The 21,544-nt window shown below is 34.4% G+C and overlaps 1 protein-coding gene across 3 annotated transcripts in view; it reads right to left on the bottom strand.

Annotated features, from left to right (window-relative positions):
• PCCA (propionyl-CoA carboxylase subunit alpha) overlaps positions 1-21,544 on the bottom strand; it is a 409,489-nt gene that overhangs the window by 73,751 nt on the left and 314,194 nt on the right. For all 3 annotated transcript variants that reach the window (XM_054574346.1, XM_054574344.1, XM_054574345.1), the window contains one exon: positions 8,108-8,161. In XM_054574346.1, coding sequence (XP_054430321.1) covers positions 8,108-8,161 — 54 coding nt within the window. The remainder of the gene's footprint in view (positions 1-8,107; positions 8,162-21,544) is intronic.

Below are 21,544 nucleotides of genomic sequence, written 5' to 3'. Positions count from 1 at the left end.
TTGTAAAATGTAAGGTTATCATCTTACAGGTAGTAGGATGAAATGCACAGGTAAGATGTAAGGTAAGATATAATATAAGGTGACTACCAATGTATGTTAGCTTGTATGCTCATTAAAGAAATATAATGTCTAATAAGATATGAAACGTAGAATCTCAACCAGAGACCTATACCCTACAGCCTATACTTTACCTACTGATAATAGTTTTTGAATCAGAAAATGAAAAAGAGTAAAGCTAAATTGATCTATAATTTTCTCTGCTACCACATCAGCCTGTGCATAACCCATCGTGGTACTATCCCCTGTACTCATGATACTGGTTTGTCTGTGTTTACGCACAGCCAGTATGTTATTTAAGGGCAGAGACCAAACCACATTAATCTAGCATACTTCCAAGTGTGTAGTGGAGCCAGCAGTCATTTCTCTTAAATTTTTGTTCATGATGCATTACACATGAGATATTAATAACCGCATTTTCATATTATGTACAGCATGCAAATTTCAAAAGACTAGAAATTGGTTATATCCCAAAAGTCTTTTCTTATGTTGATTACATGGTACATAGAACATATTACCATAAAAACAATGTTCAGGATTAAGACTGCATTTTAAAGCCCATTTCATAACATCTTCTTTTGCCAAATTTTGGCTGAAATTTTGCATATTTGGGGAACACAGGATAATGACTTTTCTCTTAGCATTATAAAGTGTACCTAAAGAACAGAGAGATTTCATCCATCGTTGACAAACTGTCTAGCCTGTGGCCACCACCTGCTTTCTATGGCTGGATGGGAAAAGGTCAGGAATAAGGAGAGGTTGACCCAGTGGGGAGGGAGCCCTGTGTATATGGAATGAAAGTGGTCTTTTGATGAAGGATCCGGGGTCCTATGGCAGACAACTTCCCATCCTCCTCTATTTTCCTCATCCACAGAAATTGGGACCAGTGCAGGCTGGGTGTGCAAGCCCCAAGGACAATTCAGTCAGATGCTCTACCAAGGGGTAGGCACACGTGGAAAGCCCAAGCCTATGCCCGAAGGACTCAGTGTGGCTGCAAAGGCAAGAAATTCCAATAAGCCATTATGTCATTCCTGCAATCCCACTAATACAGAGAAAGGGTTACAACAGAGTAGGGAGAAAAAGACAAATGAACATTAGAGATGAGTCAGACATGGAAACAGAGGGAATGCTTACAGATTTTAAAGTGTAGAATACTGAGGTTCTTTGGAAGTTTATATTGGAAAACAGAAATAACCAAAAATGCATGATATCATTTACTTCTCAAAGGAGTACTGATAGAGAAAAATAATGATAAACCTAGTTCTTTTCATTTTCCAATTATTTGGATTTTGAACAAATGGGAGCTTGATTCTATTAAAATTCAGTATCCAAAAGTGAGTTTTCAGAAGTAGAACTTTTTGATGATGTTTATATGCCTATAAATATGAATGATGCAGAATTTGAGTCCTATGATATCAGATGACAAGAGACAGCCCAAGCCTCAGCTCTTGCTAATTAAACGAATCAATTAAGAGACTGCAGTTGCAACTGTGTAGCTGCTGTTCTATAGTAGCAATAACAACTCCACGGGGAGGTCTTTTACTACATTAAAATGCTGTCCTCCACAACTCCATCTGATATTATTAGAAACAGTTATTTGTGTCTTGCTGTCATATTACTAGCAAAGGCAAATTATGGAAATATGCAAACCAGAATGGTCCCAGTATGAGATCAGGTTGGGTTTTCAGCCTCCAAGGGAACAATTGCTGAAATTCCAAAGTTCCCCAAAGTTCTTTAATAGAACTGATAAATCTATCAGCACAGCATCCATTTAGAAACTAGGTAAGGGTCACATATTTACATACTTTCCTGCTAGGTTGATACAATTCAACTAGATGAATTATCATATTAAGCTTACCCTCCTGAGTTAAACTGATGGAGTTCAAAATTGTTTTCGATGGTAGTCATTAATCGCTGTTACTTCGTAAACGCTTACTTTGAAATCTAATTGTGCTAGTGTATCAAGGGTCATATTAATAGCATTCTTAATGTTAAATCTTTGTAAAACATGTTTATTCTACTGATACTATCACTCAAGCTTTCTAGGCTAGTAAGAAATAAAGTGTATTTATTATCAATAAAAATTTAAAATGTACAGTTTGAGATTTAAATTAGCTTTAAAGAACTTCAGCATGATTTGGTTTCATTAAGATCTCTGGCTAAGTTTCAAAGACATATAATTTGATAGTTCCTCAAGAGTCCTTGGGTAAATGCCAATAGCACAGCTATACAGAAGCTGTTCAATGTAGTCTAAGTTTATTTTCTTTTTCAGGCAATATGCATTGTTTCTACAAGAAAAAAAGAAGAGTCTTCCTGAGATACATGTGCCTTAATAGTACTGTGTTTTAAAAATAATAGTACTTTAAAAATTAAATATAAACAATGGTTAAAATAAAAGATATTTGAAATAAAGTGTGAACTTTTGCATTCTTAAAATAATAAAATATTCATTCTTATTGTGAAGCATAGTTCAAGTAAGGAATTCTGGTTAAGCAAAGCATTGGGCCTCTTCCATTTCTGTGTGTGTGATCTTATACCATCTGACGTACACAAACTCACAGCTTCACCAAAAACATGGAAACAAAACAAAACTCAACTTACATTTGAAATAGACATCAATTCTGAAAAAATTCTGAAATACATAGCTTACCAACTAAGTGTATATTATGAACTAAATGTTTCTGTCCCACAAATTCGTATGTTATAACCCTAAATCCCTCGGTGATGGTATTTGGAGGTGGGGCCTTTGGGATGTGATTAGGTTTAAATGAGGTCATGAGAATGAGGCCCCCATGGTGGGGTTATTGACCTTATAAAAGAAGAAGACAGACAAAACACTCTCTCTCTCTTTTGTGAGGATAATAGGTACAAGATGGCCAACTGCAAGCTAGGAAGAGGGCCCCCACCAAAAATCTGATGTCTGTTTAAACCACGCAGTCCATGGTATTTTGTCATAGCATTCCAAGCTGACTAAGATAGCTGCACTCAGCAATTACTACCGAGTTCCCTGGATTACACAGTAAAGCAGTTCGTTTTTAAGGCACTCTGATGGTTAACAGCTTGACTTAAAGTCAGAGACCTGGTTTTGTACTCTGATTCTACTAGTTACTACCACAGAATAGTCATTTAACCTCTCTATGCTCAGTATTGTCTGAGCCTCCAAAATTTAGGCACAGGCTTCATCAGTGTTTCAGCATGTTTTGAATATGTACTACATACTAACACCCATTACATAGGTGATGATAAACTATTTTGAAAAATAAATGAAAGCACTCAAATCAGGTATATTATTATATACTTAATAAGGTACATTATTATATACTTATTATATACTTAATAAGGTATATTATTACATACTTATCCAGGAAGAATGCCCTGTTTATCAAATATATTTCTACATAAATTGCCTGAATTTTTTTATTTTTCACACATGTCAAGTATGCTTTTATGCCCTATATAAAGTGTGCACTGGATTAAATAGTGTCACCCAAAAATTCATGTCCACCCAGAATTTCAGAATGCAACCTTTTTTAGAAATAGTGTCTTCACAGGTGTAATTAGTTAACACTACCTGATAATTTTAAATGAAGTTCAAAGAGCATAACAGAAAGGAGAGGCCAAATTTTTAAAATGTAATGAGATTTGTTTCATTAGAAATGAAAATAACAGACTGAAATTTTTAAAAGTTCAGTGTGAGTAAAAAGGAATGAAATTAAATTTGTACTTTCTCTAAGCTGAAACAGTAACAATTCTGAACTTTATTGGCACAACAAAAGTACTTCTTTTAGATTAAAATTAAACTCTTCATTTAACACAAAAGGGCTGGTTTTTCATACTAAAAAAACTCAGCTTACATAGAAGAAAATTCTACAAGGATTCTCACAAAGACAAATGTGTATTTGGGCAATCTTACCTTTACCATGGGGATGTGCTACTGCTATTCCTGACCCGCGAGTTTTGGAAACTACATTTGTATAGATAATTGGGACTGAAGGAGCATACACTAGCTAGTAATCACTCTCTATCTGTTGTAACAGTCCCACTATATCAAAACCTTTTCTTTCCCTCTTCCATACTGATCTAATATTACTAATAATATACCCAGAAAAATGCACTGTAACAAACTACATTGGCTGTCCAACTCGCTGTGTTGTAGAATTTTAGAGTAATTACTTTAGAAATTGAAATCCCTTCTTGCCCTGGCTGGTGTGGCTCAGTGGACTGAGTGCCAGCCTGTGAACCAAGGGGTTGCCAGTTCAATTCCCAGTAAGGGCATATGCCTGGGTTGCAGGCCAGGTCCCCAGTTGGGGGAGTGAGAGAGGCAACCACACATTGATGTTTCTCTCCCTCTCTTTTTCCCTCCCTTCCCCTCTCCCTAAAAATAAATAAATGTATCTTTAAAAAAACAGAAATTGACATCCTTTCCCTATATAAACCACATAAACAAAATGGATACAGACCTTCTTTGGGATTTGTTAGTAAGTAATCTGTCATTTACTAGAGAAGGGTAGTGTTGGATATATAAAATTCTCCTTTCCACTTTCCTTTTTTCAGGTGACATTTTGTTGGCTGTAAGGTGGTGTATGCATGTGTGTGTGATTTTTTTTGTAGTATGTTTCAGGTGACTGAAGTCAGGTTGTGTATATACTTACATGTATATTTTTCTTCTAGTGTGTTTTCAGTGCCTGAGGTAGATGGAAGGGAATAAAGATAAAGGACATTTGCTGATAAGATGAACACTGAGCTGAGAGCTGAGAAATGTGAGTACCCTTCTTTGCTCTGCCACAAACTAGATGTAAAACCTTGGGTAAAACAAATTATCTTTTTTTTCACAAACACCCACAAGTTATCTTTTCTGATGTGTAGTTTCCTTACCTGAGGAAGAAGGATTAATCTTTAAGGTCCCAAACATTCCCTACATTTCTTTTTCTTCATTTTTTTCTAATTTGCTTTCTTCATATTTCCTTTTTACAGCTAATATTTTGGTCCCATACTTGTCAATTTCATTTATTCACTTGACAAATGTGTACTAAACACTTACTATTTACTAAAGCCTGTTCTGAGTGCTAGGTATAGAGTGACAAACAAAACAAACAAAAAGCCCAATGCTCATGGAGCTTATTTCATTCAAGTCAGGAAGACAGACGATAAATAAATTTTAAAAAGTAAAATACGTCAGATATTAAAGTATGTCAAATAGTTGTAACTGCTAAAAAAAAAAAAGAATAAAGTGGAAGGAAGGTGAAATAAAATGAGGGAAAGAGTGGTCACAACTTCGAATAGTGTGACTAGGAGGAGGTGGCTGATATATAAAAGCATGAAGAAAGGGAGGGAACCTACTATACAGACATTTGAGGGCAGATAGTCCTTGCAGAGAAAGGGCAAAAGAAAAGACTCTGAGGCATGTGCCTGACGTGTTTGAAGAACAGAAACAAGGCCTACTGACTTGATTTATATTTTAAAAGGATCGTTTTACCTACTATATTAATAACAGATTAGGGAACAGTGGTGGAGGTAGGAAGACACTGGCTGCTGCAACATTCAGATAAGAGATGATGAAGGCAGTGGAAGTGGTATAAGAAAGGCATGAATCATGAAAATTACAAGGTTTTAGTTCAGGTTGCCATTTTCTGAGGAAAATATTGCAGGAGAAATTGTTTATTTTGGTTTTTTGCAGGTTGTAGCTACCAAGAACTCAGTTTTCAATACACAAACACTGAGTAATCTATTAGAATCCAAGGAGAGAAACCAAGTAGCAGAGACAGCTTAAGTGCACTTTCTAGCATGAGCACTTAGGTACAGGAAAACTGCCACATAATATAATTCTAGGTAACCATTAAAAAGAATTACAGAGCCCTGGCCAGTGTGGCTCTGTTGATTGGGTAATATTCTGCAAACCAAAAGATTGCCAGTTCAATTACCAGTCAGAGCACATGCCTGGGTTGCGGATTCAGTCCCCAGTTGAGGTGCATGCAAGAGGCAAGCCATTCCATGTTTCCCTCCCTTTCTTTCTCCCCACCCCCCTCAACCTCTCTCTCTAGAAACAATAAAAGAAAAAAATGTTTGAAAAAGAAACCAATCCTTTAAAAAATGACATAGGTTTTTTATGTCATGACCTGAGAAAATGTACATGTTTATTGTTGCATAAAAAATTGTATAATTCAATTTCTGGAAGAATATATCTATTGTTAATAACTTAAATACCAGTATTGCTAGGGAGCAGGATGTATACTTCTGTGAAGGCCAATTTTATATGTAAACTTGGGTAGGCCACAGTATCTAGATGTTTGGCCAAACATTATTCTAAATGTTTCTATGAAGGTATTTTTAGATGAGATTAACATTTAAATCAGTAAACTGAGATTACCCTTCATAATATAAGTAGGCCTCATTCTACCATTTGAAGAAAAAGTACTGACCTCCCAAGCAAAGAGGAATCCTGTAAGAGCACACTATGTTTGGACTTAAACTGCAACTCTCCCCTGCCCTGCCCTGGAAGATTTTGGATTTGGCTCCACAGTCATGTAAATCAAATCCTCAAAATCAATTCCTCCACCTCCTTCCTCCCCACCTCCCTGCCCCACCCCACATGCATCGTATTGGTTCTGTTTCTCTGGACAACCCTTACTAATATTACTAATACAATTCTTAATACATGCATTTAAATAGTATCTAGATTTTCAATTTAAAAAATGTATATTATTTTCTTAATCAGAAAAACAAGAATAAGTGCATGTCTTTAGGTCAACACTTAAAAGTTGGGATACATATAGAGAAAGAGTATAAATATATACTACTACATGTAAACTTAACTATACCTCTAAACATATATAAACTATAAATTCACATTATTATTAATATCCTTCCTTCCTCAAAAGCTGCAAAAATCACTACTTTTTTGATCCAAGCCATAGGCCTCTCCTCTGATTATCATCAATAAGTTCACAGAGCCCAAAACCCAATGTAAATTTATAGCCTGAACAAGGTACCCACAGCACATGAATAGACATTTTAAAGATTATAAATGATACCTAGTAAATGAATAATGGAGAAATATTCATATATAATAGCAATAAATAGACATGCTAATTAAAATAAGGTACATTTTTAATGGTAAAATTATTTTGAAAATTACAACTATTATTAATATATAGTTATAAATGAAAATAGGAACTATAAAGAAAATTTCTTTTTACCAGATAGTTAAATATTTTGAAAATTATAATTAATACTATTGAGAATGCAAAGTGATATAATGAGTGGATTCCAGAAGAGATATAAAATAATTGGTAAGATGTACATTAACCCATAAAATTATTTATGGTTTTAAGTCAATTTAGAAGAAAATATGTCTTATAAATTTTTGAAAATATCTTATATGTATTTGAAATGATTCAAAATGTCAAAAAAGCAAAATACATGAAGTTGCTCATTATAACACCAATCATACTGGCAAAAATGAGAGGTAACTGAAATGCCTAAGAGTTGGGATTCATGGACAGTAAAATATGTCACATCTACTCATCACATTGTTAAATACAACTTCATTAAAACAATGCTGATATTTTATAGCAATACAGAAAACAATTAATAGAATCATAAGTGAAAAAATCAAGATACAAAATTATAATTTAATTTCATTAGAAATGTGTACTTGAAAGGACTTAATAGAGAAAGATAGAAAGGAAACTGAGCAAAAATCCCTAGTAAAGTCACCATTTTCAAAAGCATCTTTATGTGATACATATGTTCTTATTTTATTACAAAATAGGGAGAAAATATCCAGTAGCAAAAAGCACTTGAAATACTAAAAAAACTGCAAATATTTTTAAAAACTATTTCTCTATAATCAGAAATTGCTAAAAGTGTTCTATTATGGAAACTTCTCTAACACTTTAAATAACCCATTTTTAATACAAAGATATCTCATTTAATAGCCAAATACAATCATGATGAAGCCAAGTTCAAACACATGGGCTAAAACTAGTTGAACCTTTTTTTTCTCTGAAAATTAGGAGAATATACAAGATAATAATTCTTTGATACTTACCACTGTACCAAGAAACTGAATGCTCATGCTTCCACCTGCTTCTCGTGAAAGACACTGGGGGGAAAGAGAGGTATAAAATGAATTCGCAAAGTGGTCAATAAACATGAAAATTATTCAATTTCACAAATAAATAAATGTAAATTACAATCATAATAAATGAATTCACATCCACACAAAAATGTGAGCATGAATGTTCATAACATTATTCCTGATAGTCAAATAACTCATGTTCATCAACTGATAAATGGATAAACAAAATATCAGTGGGATATTATTTGGCCATAAAAAGAGTGAAGCACTGATACATGCTACAACAGAAGCCAGTCACAAAGAACCACATACATGATTCCACTTAACATAAAATGTCCAGAATTGATAACTCCATAGAGACAGGAAGTAGATTAGTGCATTTTGGCCATTCTTTGCAGAAGACTCTCGGCCACCCCAGAGACTTCCAGGTTGTCAGTAACTCTGGCCCTAGCTAGCTCAGGTGGCAGGTTTACCCTTAGTTTGTTGCCTAAGAATACAGCAAATGTTACATCTTTTCACCAGTGTGGATTATTTTATACCACTTTGTCAAGGAAAGTATTGGAAGAAATTTTTGATGACACAAGGAATTAGAGGGGGCAGAAAATGAAAACTGGAGCTTCATGAATGTGTTGGCATCTAAGAACAAAAGTAATGAATATATACATAAACTGTGGTATGTGCTGCTAAAAGAAAAAAATGCTTCTAATGCTAGAGCAGGAGACCAACTGGCAGATGGTCACTGTTAAGTCCAGAACGATGAGAAAAAGTAGGAAATTCATGGATGCATTAGAAAAGTTTATCCAAAAAAGAGAATATATCCTAAGGCTTCTTTGAACTGCTCAAGAAAAAGCCAGACCTGGTGCTTCTATGAGACATCTTTGGAAAAATAATCTGACAAAAGTTCAAGTAGCCTATACTTTGGTTCCTAAGAAAGTTTCAATAGGAAATTATTCTTTGCAATGTCTCATCTGGAACATTTTGTCAGATTGAAACTCAAGAAACAAGCCCACACTGAAGCAAGGAAGAGAAGTTTCCTCATCTTTCTGAAATCCAGAAGTCAACACTTGTCTAATATGCCTGAACTCTTAATTTAGCATTTTGTTTTTCTTGGATAATAGTCTGTATACAAAGTAAATGTAATGGGAAACATTTGTAATAATGTCAACAGCAACAAAAAACCTTTGCAATAAAAAAGTAAATGCATATTGTTAAGTGGTTTATAAAAGAATTGTGTTTTCAGTCAAATAACTATTTACTTATCGACTGCTGTGTTAATGTGCCATGAAAATTCTGGAAGTGGTAATGCTTCTATAAAACTTTAAAAAATACCAGGTATATAGATTGAATTCCATTTTATTAAAAAAGAAAGAAGGAAAGAAGGAAGGAAGGAAGGGAGAGAGGGAGGGAGGGAGGAGGAGGGAGGAGGATAGGAAGGGAGGAGGAGAGGGAGGGGAGGGGAGGGGAGGGGAAGGGAGGGAGGAGGGGAGGGAGGAAGGAAGACAATGAAAAATTGATTGTTTGAAGGTTGCCTGGAAGAAAGAGGGTTAGGAGGAAATGGGGAATGACTGCTAAATAGGATGAGGTTTCTTTCTGGGGTGTGAAAGTGTACCAAAATTTATTGTGCTGATGATTGCACAGCTCTGTGAAGAGATAAAGACACCAATTTGTACACTTTGGGTGAACTGTATGGTATGTGAATTATATCTCAACAAAATTGTTACAAAAAATGAGTTAGTATTTGTTTAAAATAACAGTGAGAACAATGCAATTCTTCCATGTCCAGAGGAGAGAACAGTGAAAGAAAGAAATAACCTCAATGTTATATATTTTTTATTAATAAAATAAATTTAAAGCGAATACAGTATTATTTATGCATATTTTAATTTGAATTTATGTTTCTAGAAATGAATGACTAGTACACTGCAAGTAAATTATACTTCTTTCAAATAATTCTCAGCTATAAAATTGCTTTACTTATTCCTAACTTGTTCTTCAAAACTCTTCCTTTTTAGTGCTTATCAGAGAGGGTCCAGTCGCTTCAAGGACTTTGCAAACAAATAAAGCAGTTCTAATTAAGTAGCTATGAAGTTTTTGTTAAGTTCCCTGATGTAGCCCTGTAGAAAGTATTAGTGGCCTTCACTCAATAGCAAGCCTGTTTTTATTTCTTTTAAAGAAGTGGAGGTTTACTACGTTTAATCTTTAGGATCACTTAAGCCATAGAACCTAGGGTGAACCTCTAGAATTCAGGCTGAGTCCCCGGTTCCTTGACTGAGGGAGGTTAGATCAATAAGAAGGAAAGCATCTTAATGCACAATGATACTTAAATGTTTGCCCCTACTTGAAAATATTGCCAAGTGACTTGACACAATAATAATCTAACTAGCATACTCAAGGTGTTGTGTTATAGTGTAAAAAGTTCAAAATCAGTATTTTTATCCATTAATTTCACTTGTAAGAATTTATCCTAAGAAAAAAGTCATAAGTAGGCAGAAAAATATAGCCAAAAAATGTTATCATAGTGTAATTTATAGAATCTAAAACTTTCAAGCAATCTAAATGATGAACAAAAGAAACTGGCTAAATAATTTATGGTATACATATAAAGCCATTTAAAAAGCTTAGAAACAGGAAAAATGTTTATATTTCTACTTGCAAAAAGAAAGAACAAAACAATATGTTTAGACTAAATGCTGTTTAAAAATTTTATGTGTTTGCATAAAATTCTAGCACAAATAATGCACATAAAACAGTTAACTGTTATTTCTGGGTAGAAGCTACTAGTTGACCTTTCTTTTTTCCTTATCTGTTATTTCTTCTATTCTTCTATATTGATATGTATAACTTAATAATGGGAAAATGGAAATAATGCAGAACGGAATAAAATAGACCCTTATACTCAGTATCCTAAGGATTAAGAATTGAGTCTTGAATCCTAGGTTCTAATACTGGCACTTCTACTTTAGTCATCTACCCATCCATCCATCCATCAATCCATCCATCCATGTATTGAGCACTACTAGCTGAATTACGGTCTATCCTCCAGGAGGTTAAAGAAAAGTATAGGATTCTAAAATAAATTATAATCCAATATGATAAACCAGAAATGTACAAAAGTGTTACTGGATAAGAGGCCAGGCCAGCTAAATGCCAGAAAGGTTAAGGAAGACATTACAATACAGACAGACAGTAGAGCTGGTTATTAAAAAGTGAGCAGGAATTCTCCAAAATGGAAGAAGAGAAAATTCAGGTCTGATGGAACAATTTATAAAAATTTCATATTAAAAAATAGCATGGCAAGTTTAAGGAATAGTGAGTAGTTCAGGATGGACAGAGACAGATTTAGCTGATGAAGAAAACTGGCAAAAAATAAAACTGAGAAGGAATTACAGAGCCAGGTCACATCTTGCACAGAGAGAGTTCATACCTTACAAAGCTCTTATACTTAAGAACTAGACAGTAGCATGCTGATGTTTCAGAAGATCAATGGTCTGAGGTAAGGTTGAAGATATGCATGAACAGGGGAGTGTCTGGGCTGGGAGGCCAAGGAAGATGATACTGTAATCACTTCGGTCAGAGGACACAAGAGCAAAGCGAACACAAACAAGTAAGTCTGATTCATTCATAGAAACACAGAATTTGAAGACAAACAAATCTGAAAAAAATCTACATTTTGTTTTACTTATGAGGAAACTAAAGGTACAGGAATGTAAAAAGTAATTTTCCTACATCACAATGGGAGAGTAAGACTCTCAACCCAAGCATTTTGAGTTGTGTAGGATGGAGTATCTCTACAATGTCTTATTCTGGATCATCAATTAGTGAGTAAGGACAAAGACCATTTCTTAACACTTCCTCCTTAATCCCAACAGTAACTGCAGAAAATGCAACATAAGACCAATCTTCCCCAAGAGTTTGATGTTTGTTCATACTATGAAAAATAAGAGGGACCTATGTATCTCTTAATCTTCAATTGTCTAGCAGAAGTTTTCACTGGGGAGTATTAGAGGTGGAGCTGTCAAGAAACTGAGAAAAGGGGTGGTGTAAAATGATTTAGATTATGGATAAGCAGTCTAATAGTTTGCTGACTTCTACACTGCTGAGGTTCTAAAAGTAGTGAGGAAAACATTCAGAGCATCCCTCTGAATGTCTATTACCTCAAGACCAAGGCACATCCCAGCCTGTGGCAGAAAACAAGAGCCACAGGATCCAGCTCATATTTGCCAGTATAGAATCAGTGCAATTAATCCCCTCTGTGGTACAGCAACAGTCTCAATCATAACAGTTCTTCAGAATTAGAAATGCTATGATTATAGCCATTGGATTCTGGGAAGATGGTAGTGGTGGCAATTTCTGAATCTTCCCCAGAAGCACTGTAAAGGCGTACTGCAACAGACTTCCCTAGCACCCCAATTGTCTACAATACCATTTCTCACTCAAAAAATGACTGCTTTCAGGTCTGGGGCAGAAATGAGGCCACTACAACGTGCAATATCAGAAAGTTAAGGAAGCTACCAAAGAGTAGGGTCATGCCAAAAGGACTCAGAAGCCACCTTGAAACTACCTCTGGCCCACCATGGGACAATTGGATCAGCAATAAGAATGGTAATTGCTATGGATTGAAGCATATCAAGTATGTTTAAACCCATGAGTTCAAAGTGGACACCCAAAACAAAAACAAAATAACATCCTAATGTAGTCACTTTTGGGGAATAACAGGGGACCAACTCTATTTTAAGAACTGGTAAGTAAAGGGAACAGATCAAGCATTGACCTTGTTGTCTTTCCTATGAAACTGTACACCTGGGTAACCTAAGACATAGTTAGATAGAGTTTCTCTTTAAAAATTATTCCAAGTAATATATATGAAAAAATTTGGCAAAATTAAAACATCATTTTGTAAACTTTAATAAATTTAATGACCTAAGGCTTGATCATCAACAGAGTGGTGCCTCTTCCAGATGTCTATCACGTCACCTAGGACTCTGTCTTATCAAAGATAATGGCATCTGAATCTGATTATACCTTGAAACCCAAATATCCATTTACAGAAGACAGAACAGGAATAACAGGTTAAAGTATGCCTTTGGGATGTACCAGCTAAATCCTGACAATGGAAAACTCTACAGGACAATTGATCTAATTTCTTCAACAAATAAAATACAAAGAATAAAAAAATTTTCACAGACATTTCCCTCATGTGCTAACCCATTTCTTTTTCTCCTTTAAAGCAAGATACTTTGAAACACTGTCTACCTACATGGTATCCACTCTGTCACTTTCCATTCTCCTTTGAGCACATTCCCAGCCGGCTTTTGTCCCTCCTAATCATCTGTAACATTTCTGTCAAGGTAACTTAAAATTTCCACCTTCTCCTAACCATCAGTCAGTCTTTTCCTCATCTTATTCATCAACACTAGATACGGTTGATGATTCCCTTCCCCAACACTTCTTTCACTGGCTTCAAGCATATCTCATGCTCCTGGTTTTTCTCCAACCTCCTCAGCAACTTTCTTAGCCTCCAGTGCTGGTTTCAAGTCTTCATTCAATTTCTAACTACTGAAGTGCCCCAGGATCCAGTCCTCAACTCTCTTCTCTTTTTCATCTACATTCTTCCTCTGTAATCTCATCCAGATCCATGCCTCCCCCTCAAACCCCAGATACTCACTTAATAAAAAAAATCAACTTCAATGGAGCTTAATGGATGTATAATCCCCCACACAACATTCCATTTAAAGTGCAGAATTCAATGACTTCTGACACTTGTAGGAAAAAAAAAAATACTACCACAAGATACAAAAACAGATCGATCACATCCAAAAGGTTTTTACTGCCCTTTTGCAGTCCAACCTTAGTCTCTGCCTCCAAGCAACCACTGATGTGCTATCTGATAAATGAGTTCATCTTCCCCATATGGATACTCAGTTGTTCCAGCACCATTTGTTGAAGAGAATTTCCCACTGAATTCTTTAGCACATTTGCCAAAATATCAACTGACCCTCTATATCTGGATCTATTTGTAGACTCTGTTCTGTTCTACTGATCTACATGTCTGTCTCCCAAAGCCACACTCTTTTTCAAAAATTTTTATTTATTTATTTGTTTGTTTGTTTGTTTATTTATTTTTAAAGAGAGGGGAAGGAAGGGAGAGAAACACCGATGTGCAAGAGAATCTGGATCAGTTGCTTCTCGCCCACCCCCAACCGGGACCAGTTAAATCCTGAAAATGGAAAACTCTACAGGACAATGCTGCAAGCCAGGCATGTGCCCTGACCTGGACTCAAACCAGTGACCATTTGGTTTGCAGAACAATGCTCAACCAACTGAGCCATACCAGTCAGGGCCAAATACCACACTGTCTGGATACTGCTATTTCAAAGCTTTGAAATCAGATTGTATAAATCCTCTTTGTAATTTTTTCATAAAATTCCTTTGATTCTTAAGACTTTTCAAATAACACAATTTTTTGGTAGTAAAAAATAAAATTTATTATTTTAATTATTTTTAAGTATAAAGTTCAATAGTGATAAGTATTTACATTTCTGTGAAACAAATCTCCAAAAAGTTTTCCATCTTGCAAATCTAAAATGCTATACCCATTAAACAACATCTCTTCTTTTCCCACTCCCCCCAGGCTGCCCTGATAACTATTATACTTTTCATTTCTATGAATTTGATTACTTTAGGTATCTTACATAGGTGGATTTATACAGTATTTGTCTTTTTGTGTCTGACTTATTTCACTTAGCATAACGTCAAGATTTATCTACAGTTGTAGCATTTGACAGAATTTCTCTCCTTTTTAAGATTGGATGGCATTCCATTTTATATATATAACACAGTTTGTTTATCCACTCATCCATGGATGGACATTGTTGTTGCTTCCACCTCTTGACTATTATAAGTAATGCTGCAATGAACATGGGTGTGCAAATATCTCTTAGAGACCCTGCTTTCTGTTCTTTTAAATATATAACTAGAAAAGGGATTACTGAGTCATATGGCTGTACTATTTCTTTGAGGAACCCTCATACTGTTTTCCATACCAGCTGCACCATTTTACAATTCTACCAACAGTGCACAAAGGTTCCAATTTCTCTATGTTCTTACCAGTACTTGTTATTCTCTGTTTATTTCCTAGTAGCCCCCCTAATGGATATGTGGTGGTATCTCATTATGGTTTTGATTTGCACTGCTCAGATGATTAGCATGTTAAGCATCTTTTTATATGCCTGTTGTCCATTTGTACATGATCATTAGAGAAATGCCTATTACTTTGGTCATTTTTTTAATTTAGTTTTTTTTTGTTAAGTTGTAGAAATTTCTTATATATTCTGGATATTAACCTCTTATCAGCTATATGATTCGCAAATATTTTCTCCCAATCTGTAGGATGTCTTTTCACTCTGTTGATTATATTATTTGAGACACAAAAGTTTTTAAGTTTGTTGTCATCCCACCTGACTCTATTTGCTTACGCTGACTATGACTTTGGCGTAATATCCAAGAAATCATTCTTAAGTCCAATGTCAAGAAGCCTTTTGCTTACCTTACAATTTCTTCTAAGACTTTTACAGTTTTAGGTCTTATATTTAGGCCTTCAATCCATTTGAGTTAATTTGTATACAATGTAAGGTAAGTATCCACCTTTATTCTTTTGTATATGGTGGATCCACGCTTTTAAAGAAAAATATTTACATGCTTATGGCTACCACATTTATGTTCCAACTCCAATTGTCTTCTGAGTAAAAGATTCAGATTCAGCTGTTAACTGGACATCAACACTTGGATATCTAACACACATATTAAATCTACCAAGTGCAAACAGAATTCTTAGTTTGTCTCACCAAAGCTATACCTCCCCTAGGTTTCCCATCTCAGTAAATATTACCCATTACTCATTCTGTTGCTCACCCTTAATTTTTTTTTTAATTTTAATTGCATTTTTTCCCATTACCATTGAGTCCCCTTATACTCCACCCTCCTACAATCACCACATTGTTCTCCATGTCCATGATTCCTTTTTCCTTTTTGCTCATCCCTCTACTATCTAATTCATCTGCCAATTTTTTCTGCCATCCCTCCTAAATATGCATCAAATTAGTTCACTTCCTACCATCTCCATTGCTATCACTTTAGTTGAAGTCAAGGATAGGCAAACTCTTTCTGTAAAGAGCCATACACCAAACATTTTAGATTTTTGTAAGCCCCTAGCCATGTAACTATTTAAGGATATCATGTAGCTATTTAAATAATGAGAAAACAAAATTAAGGATATCATGTAGCTATTTAAATGAGAAAACAAGTTTTCACAGTTTTTTGCAACATGCAAAATATAACTAAGCACAATTTTTTGTAATACTGTAATACTGTTACTCTATAATGGGATTTTATGTATTTCATCTTTGAAAATGTCTTTTGGCAGACTGTTACTGCCAAATACTGACATCAATCCACAGGCGTGATTTTACTTGAGCACATTCATCACTTGGAAGGCATTTACAGAATTCTGTTGGATGTTTCTCTTGATATTTGGGTTTAGCATATTGTACTGTAGTTTAATCACTTCTATTTCAAGGTTAGGGGAAGATCCTCAACTGTATAATTAAGTGGATTTTAAAATATAAAAGTTTCCTTTGCTCTTGCAGTGAGGTTTGAAAAAGGCTGCTGGAAGTGTAGCTGGCTTCTTGTTTTAATCTTTTGATGGACCTGGCAGTGTAAAAAGGAACTTGACATTTGTTGTGATTCAAATGTTACATGTTGTCAAAATGACTTTACCACAGTATACATTTTGCGTGTAAGCACTGTTGTATCTTATAATTTTAGGATGAATTCATTAAGACACTATAAAGTCTGTAACCTCAGCTAATTTTCAGAGTCACTCAGTGTTCGATAATGGTGGTTGAGAGTTGTTCTTCTGTTTCAGAAAAATTTCAATCTTGGCCCTGAGCACAAATATATCATAATAGACTTTACAACTGCTAAGCCTCTACACTGCTGTGTGATGGGAAAAACCAGGGCATTAAATTTCTGCTTCCAAAACAATTCTAAATCAGGCACAGACAGATGGAAATGAATGAATGTGGCTATGTTCTGGTAAAACTGTATTTATAGACAGTAAAATTTGCATTGCATATGCTTTTCATGTGTCACGAAACATTATTTTTCTTTTCATTCTTTTCAACCACTGAAAAAGGCAATAACCACTCAACTTTCGAGCCGTACGAAAACAGACAGTGAGCGGTACTTCTGGTCTAAAACATCATCAGTATCTCTCCCTGAATGAGTGCAATGGTCATATAAATAGTTTCCCTGTCTCCACCACTGGTGCCCTGTGCTCCATTCTCTTCACAGCAGTAATTTTAAATCACATCATATAATTCTTCCTTTCAAAACTCTTCAAAAGCTTCACAATAGGAATGGGAAAAAAAATAAAAACTCTTTGGCCTACAAACACCCTATGATCTGGTCCCTGACTATTTTCCCAATTATACCAAAGACATTGGCCTTTCTTTTGAACTCCACACAAACCAAGCCTTTTCCTGTCTCAGGGCCTTTGCATCTGCCATTCCTTCCACTTGGGACTCCCCCCCTGCCCCAGGTATTTGCATAGCTGCCTCCTTCTCCTCACATGTCTCAATTCAGTATTAGCTACTCAGGCAGGACTTCCTAACCACCCTAGCTAAAGCTATCACTTCTAGTCACTTTCTGTGAATTATCCTGTTTTGTAGTCATCATCAATGACTACAGAAGATGAGTAATAATCTTCTTATTACTCATATTACCTTTTTTATGTGTTTAAATGTTTGGTATCTACAATCTCCTGATGCAATATAAGTCTTGGTCACTGCTCTATCACCACAGTCTAAAACAGCAATTTTTAACTGGTGAGCCACAAGAATTTTTAAAACATGCAACACCTGACTATTTAGCCAGGGGCACTGGCCTCTTTTCCCTTAAATTGTCAAATAAAAAAAAATGACAACAGCCAACACAACAATAGCTGTTTGGTGTAAATTAATCAAAATTATACCTATATATTTTTTTTGGTCAGATTAGCAAAAAGATATTTTTTAGTGTGCTACAGAATTTCAGCAATTAGTTTACGTGTGCCATGAGATGAAAGGAGCTGAAAATTGCTAGTCTAGAACACTGCTAAGATCATATTTGACATTACCCTCTATTATATTTGAAACACTAAAAATATATATAGTTCCTTTTCCTTATCCTACAAGGGTTAGACTCATATTCAAGCAGATAAAAATAATTTTACAATACACAAAGTGGTAACAGGTTTTAAAACTTATATTTTAACATTAAAAACACAATTAAATTTTATCAATGAATACATAAACCATAGATCTAAATACCAATAAGTTGCCCTTAACTTTACATTCAGTTTAAAACAGGCTACAATTACATACATAATGACTATCACGCTACTACCACACTACTGGAATCTATATAGTACTTGCATAGGGAGACAGGGAGAAAGGGAGGGAGGGAGGGGGGAGGAGAGAGAAAGCACGCAACAAAGAGCCTAAAACCTAAGGTATCTCAGCAATAAAGATTGATATAATGAAAAAATAGGAAAATAAAATTTCATTCAAAACTGGAATTTATTGCTACACAGGAAACAGGAACATACAATTTTCCCATAGTCAAGCATTGAGACAATTAGATTTTAGAATCCACAAAGAACAAAGTACTCAATGCCTGCAGTGAGTCTGAGGCATGCCAAAACAAATATGAACTGATACCTTGATAAACCAATACCAAAAGTAAAATAAAATAAAAATTAAGACTTTTATTTTCATGAAATATATTTCACCTTACTACAATATTTTCTCTAAACAAGTTACCCCTTCTTCTATTTTAAGTAGCACTTCATAGCTAAACAAAAATTTCCTTTTATTATGTTTATACTCTGCTCCAACATCTACAAAATATACTGTCTTTTTTTCCTTCAAATGAAGAATATTTAAGAAGCAGAACTTTGTTAACAGAATGATTCTAACATTTGTTAGAATCAAATTCATAGAAAATTAGCAAAGTTGCTCACTCAAAAAGAAAGAAAAGCAAAACTTTCACATACACAAAAAATCAAACGTTCTAAAAATATCTTTCCAGGATAATAAAATCAGAGGCAATTTCACCTTTTTAAAAGTGATCTCACTGAACAGTAAGAGGAAGAAATAGTAACAGTTTTCTTTTTCCCCTCACTGATTTCCAACTTGATAATATGTTTTAAAGGTCATAACTGTGGGATTTGTCTTCTTGGTTGTACAAGTTGCAGCTGCTTGTATTATTTTCCATGTTTTTTACAATCTGTGTTTATACGATTAAAAATTCTCTTCTTCTGGCAGCTGCTAAAAAACCATTTTCTAGTTAACAGAGGAGAAAAAAAGTACATGTGGGGGTGGGGAGGGATTAAGAAAGACATTTTCCTGCTATATTAGAATTTTAAAAGCAACACAGAATCATAAAACAAATGTCTCTAGAGGCCAAAAAAAAACCTGCTGTGGCTACATTACAAAAGCAGGTAGACTTGCATTGAATTTAATATTTTAAATTATAGTTGTAAATACATCCCAGCTGTTAAATTGTGATTAAATTTTTGAAGCATAGTGAAAGAAGTTATTTCAGTTCTACTGGTAGGCTTGTTTCTATTATGTGTAACTGTAATTGATATGTTCAGGAACATGAAGAGATGGTTAATAATTACTCTTTCATTTCCTACTTCTTTAGGGAAAAAAACCAACCTCTACTTTTTCTAAGTTATATGTTTATGTGTCCTATACATCCTAAATTTTACATTTGATGACTCCAGAGTAATCCCATGCATACAGTACAAAAATGACAGCTAATTACTTCTAAGGGTTATCTAAAGAACACGGAAAACATTTATTTTGCAACTAAAAACATAAGATGATTACTTTCAAATCCACTTTTTCTTATACTGGCAAAAACATAAGCTACTTAATTTAATATTCTAATTAAAATATTGTTAAAATATTTATTTTAGCAATACTATACATATTTATTAGGATTAAAACTAGTTCTCAGAGATTGTGGGAAATATAAGTATAAAAACTGTAAAAAATTATTTTTAAATTCTCTTTCTCAAGTGGTATAAAAATCAATTCATTTTCTTCAAAACAGAAAATTATGGTTAAATTAAAAAATCCATTTAAATTATGTGTGTACAAGCTTTGCAGACACATCACAGATATGTAATCTGCAAGCACAATTAACATCTCTGCTATCATATTCATGTTCTTATATAATATTCTGTATAACATAGGTTCACTGAGCAGTTTAAATTATCATGTTCTATAATCTATTTAACACTGCAATCACTTCACAAGTAATCCATTTAATCTGGTATTCTGTAGCAAATAGCACGAGGTTCCTGTGACACTATTCCAAATTTGTCTCCTTTAACATAGAAAATTAGTTCCACTTAGTTGACTACCAATGACTATTCAGTGTAGAATGCAATAGCACTGTAATCAGCTTTGTACTGTTATTTATAATAAATTTATCTCTTCTTGAAAATATTTTTAAAAGAATAAAAAAAAAGAAAAACAGCCTTCACAGGTATACCATGAATAGCTTCATGGCATACAAATGCAGAAAATGTTAGACCTTAGAAGGGTCTCAAGATATTTTTGAAAGTATTTAACTACTCTTCAGGCCTGCAGACAACCTGTTGTGAGCAGGTGGATAGAAGAAATCATGACACACAAAGAAACTGGCCAATAACAGTCAGCTCTGCTTGCAAATGTTCAAACAACATGACGTGAAATGAAGGTCTAGTATGCAAAATGCCAACGAGAAGCAATATATTAAACTCAAGCAGACAAATTACATTGGAAGAAATGGAAAACTATCTGAGTTGTTCAAAGTAAAATTGAAGAGACTCTTTCAAGTATAAAAAAAATTACTTTGAAGGTAGATAGTCATAGTAATAATAATTAATTTTTAAAAAAGTTCTACTCATTCAGCATGTTCCACACTGTGAAGATACTAGTATATGAAGAAAACTGAGTGACCTCAACAGAACAAATTCTTCTGTTTAAAAATAAATTTACTTCTAATTGTAAAACATAACCAAAACTCTAGTTAACAAATGGGGGAGCACTAAAAATACATAAGAATTTCTCATCTAGTTGACCTTTTAAAATTTTAAAAATCTACTATGATTTTAAAATACTTAAAATATTTAAAAATCTATTAATGATTAGTGACACTGGGTGAGAGAGAGCATGAACAATGAGTGCACAAGTCTCTCAAAAAGAGGAAATAAGAAATAGCCTGAGGTGGGCTTTTTTCTATACTTATTAATACCTATCACCTAACAGGTGATTCTGTTAGCCTTAAACAGCTCAGGTGCTACCTAGAGCAAAG

This window comes from Pteronotus mesoamericanus, unplaced genomic scaffold (genome assembly GCF_021234165.1).
Source record: "Pteronotus mesoamericanus isolate MK-2021 breed Mesoamerican mustached bat unplaced genomic scaffold, CSHL_Meso_final contig_26, whole genome shotgun sequence".
Classification (NCBI taxonomy): Eukaryota; Metazoa; Chordata; class Mammalia; order Chiroptera; family Mormoopidae; genus Pteronotus; species Pteronotus mesoamericanus.
The sequence above is the reverse complement of the archived record's forward strand: the minus strand, read 5'-3'. Positions and strand labels throughout refer to the sequence as shown.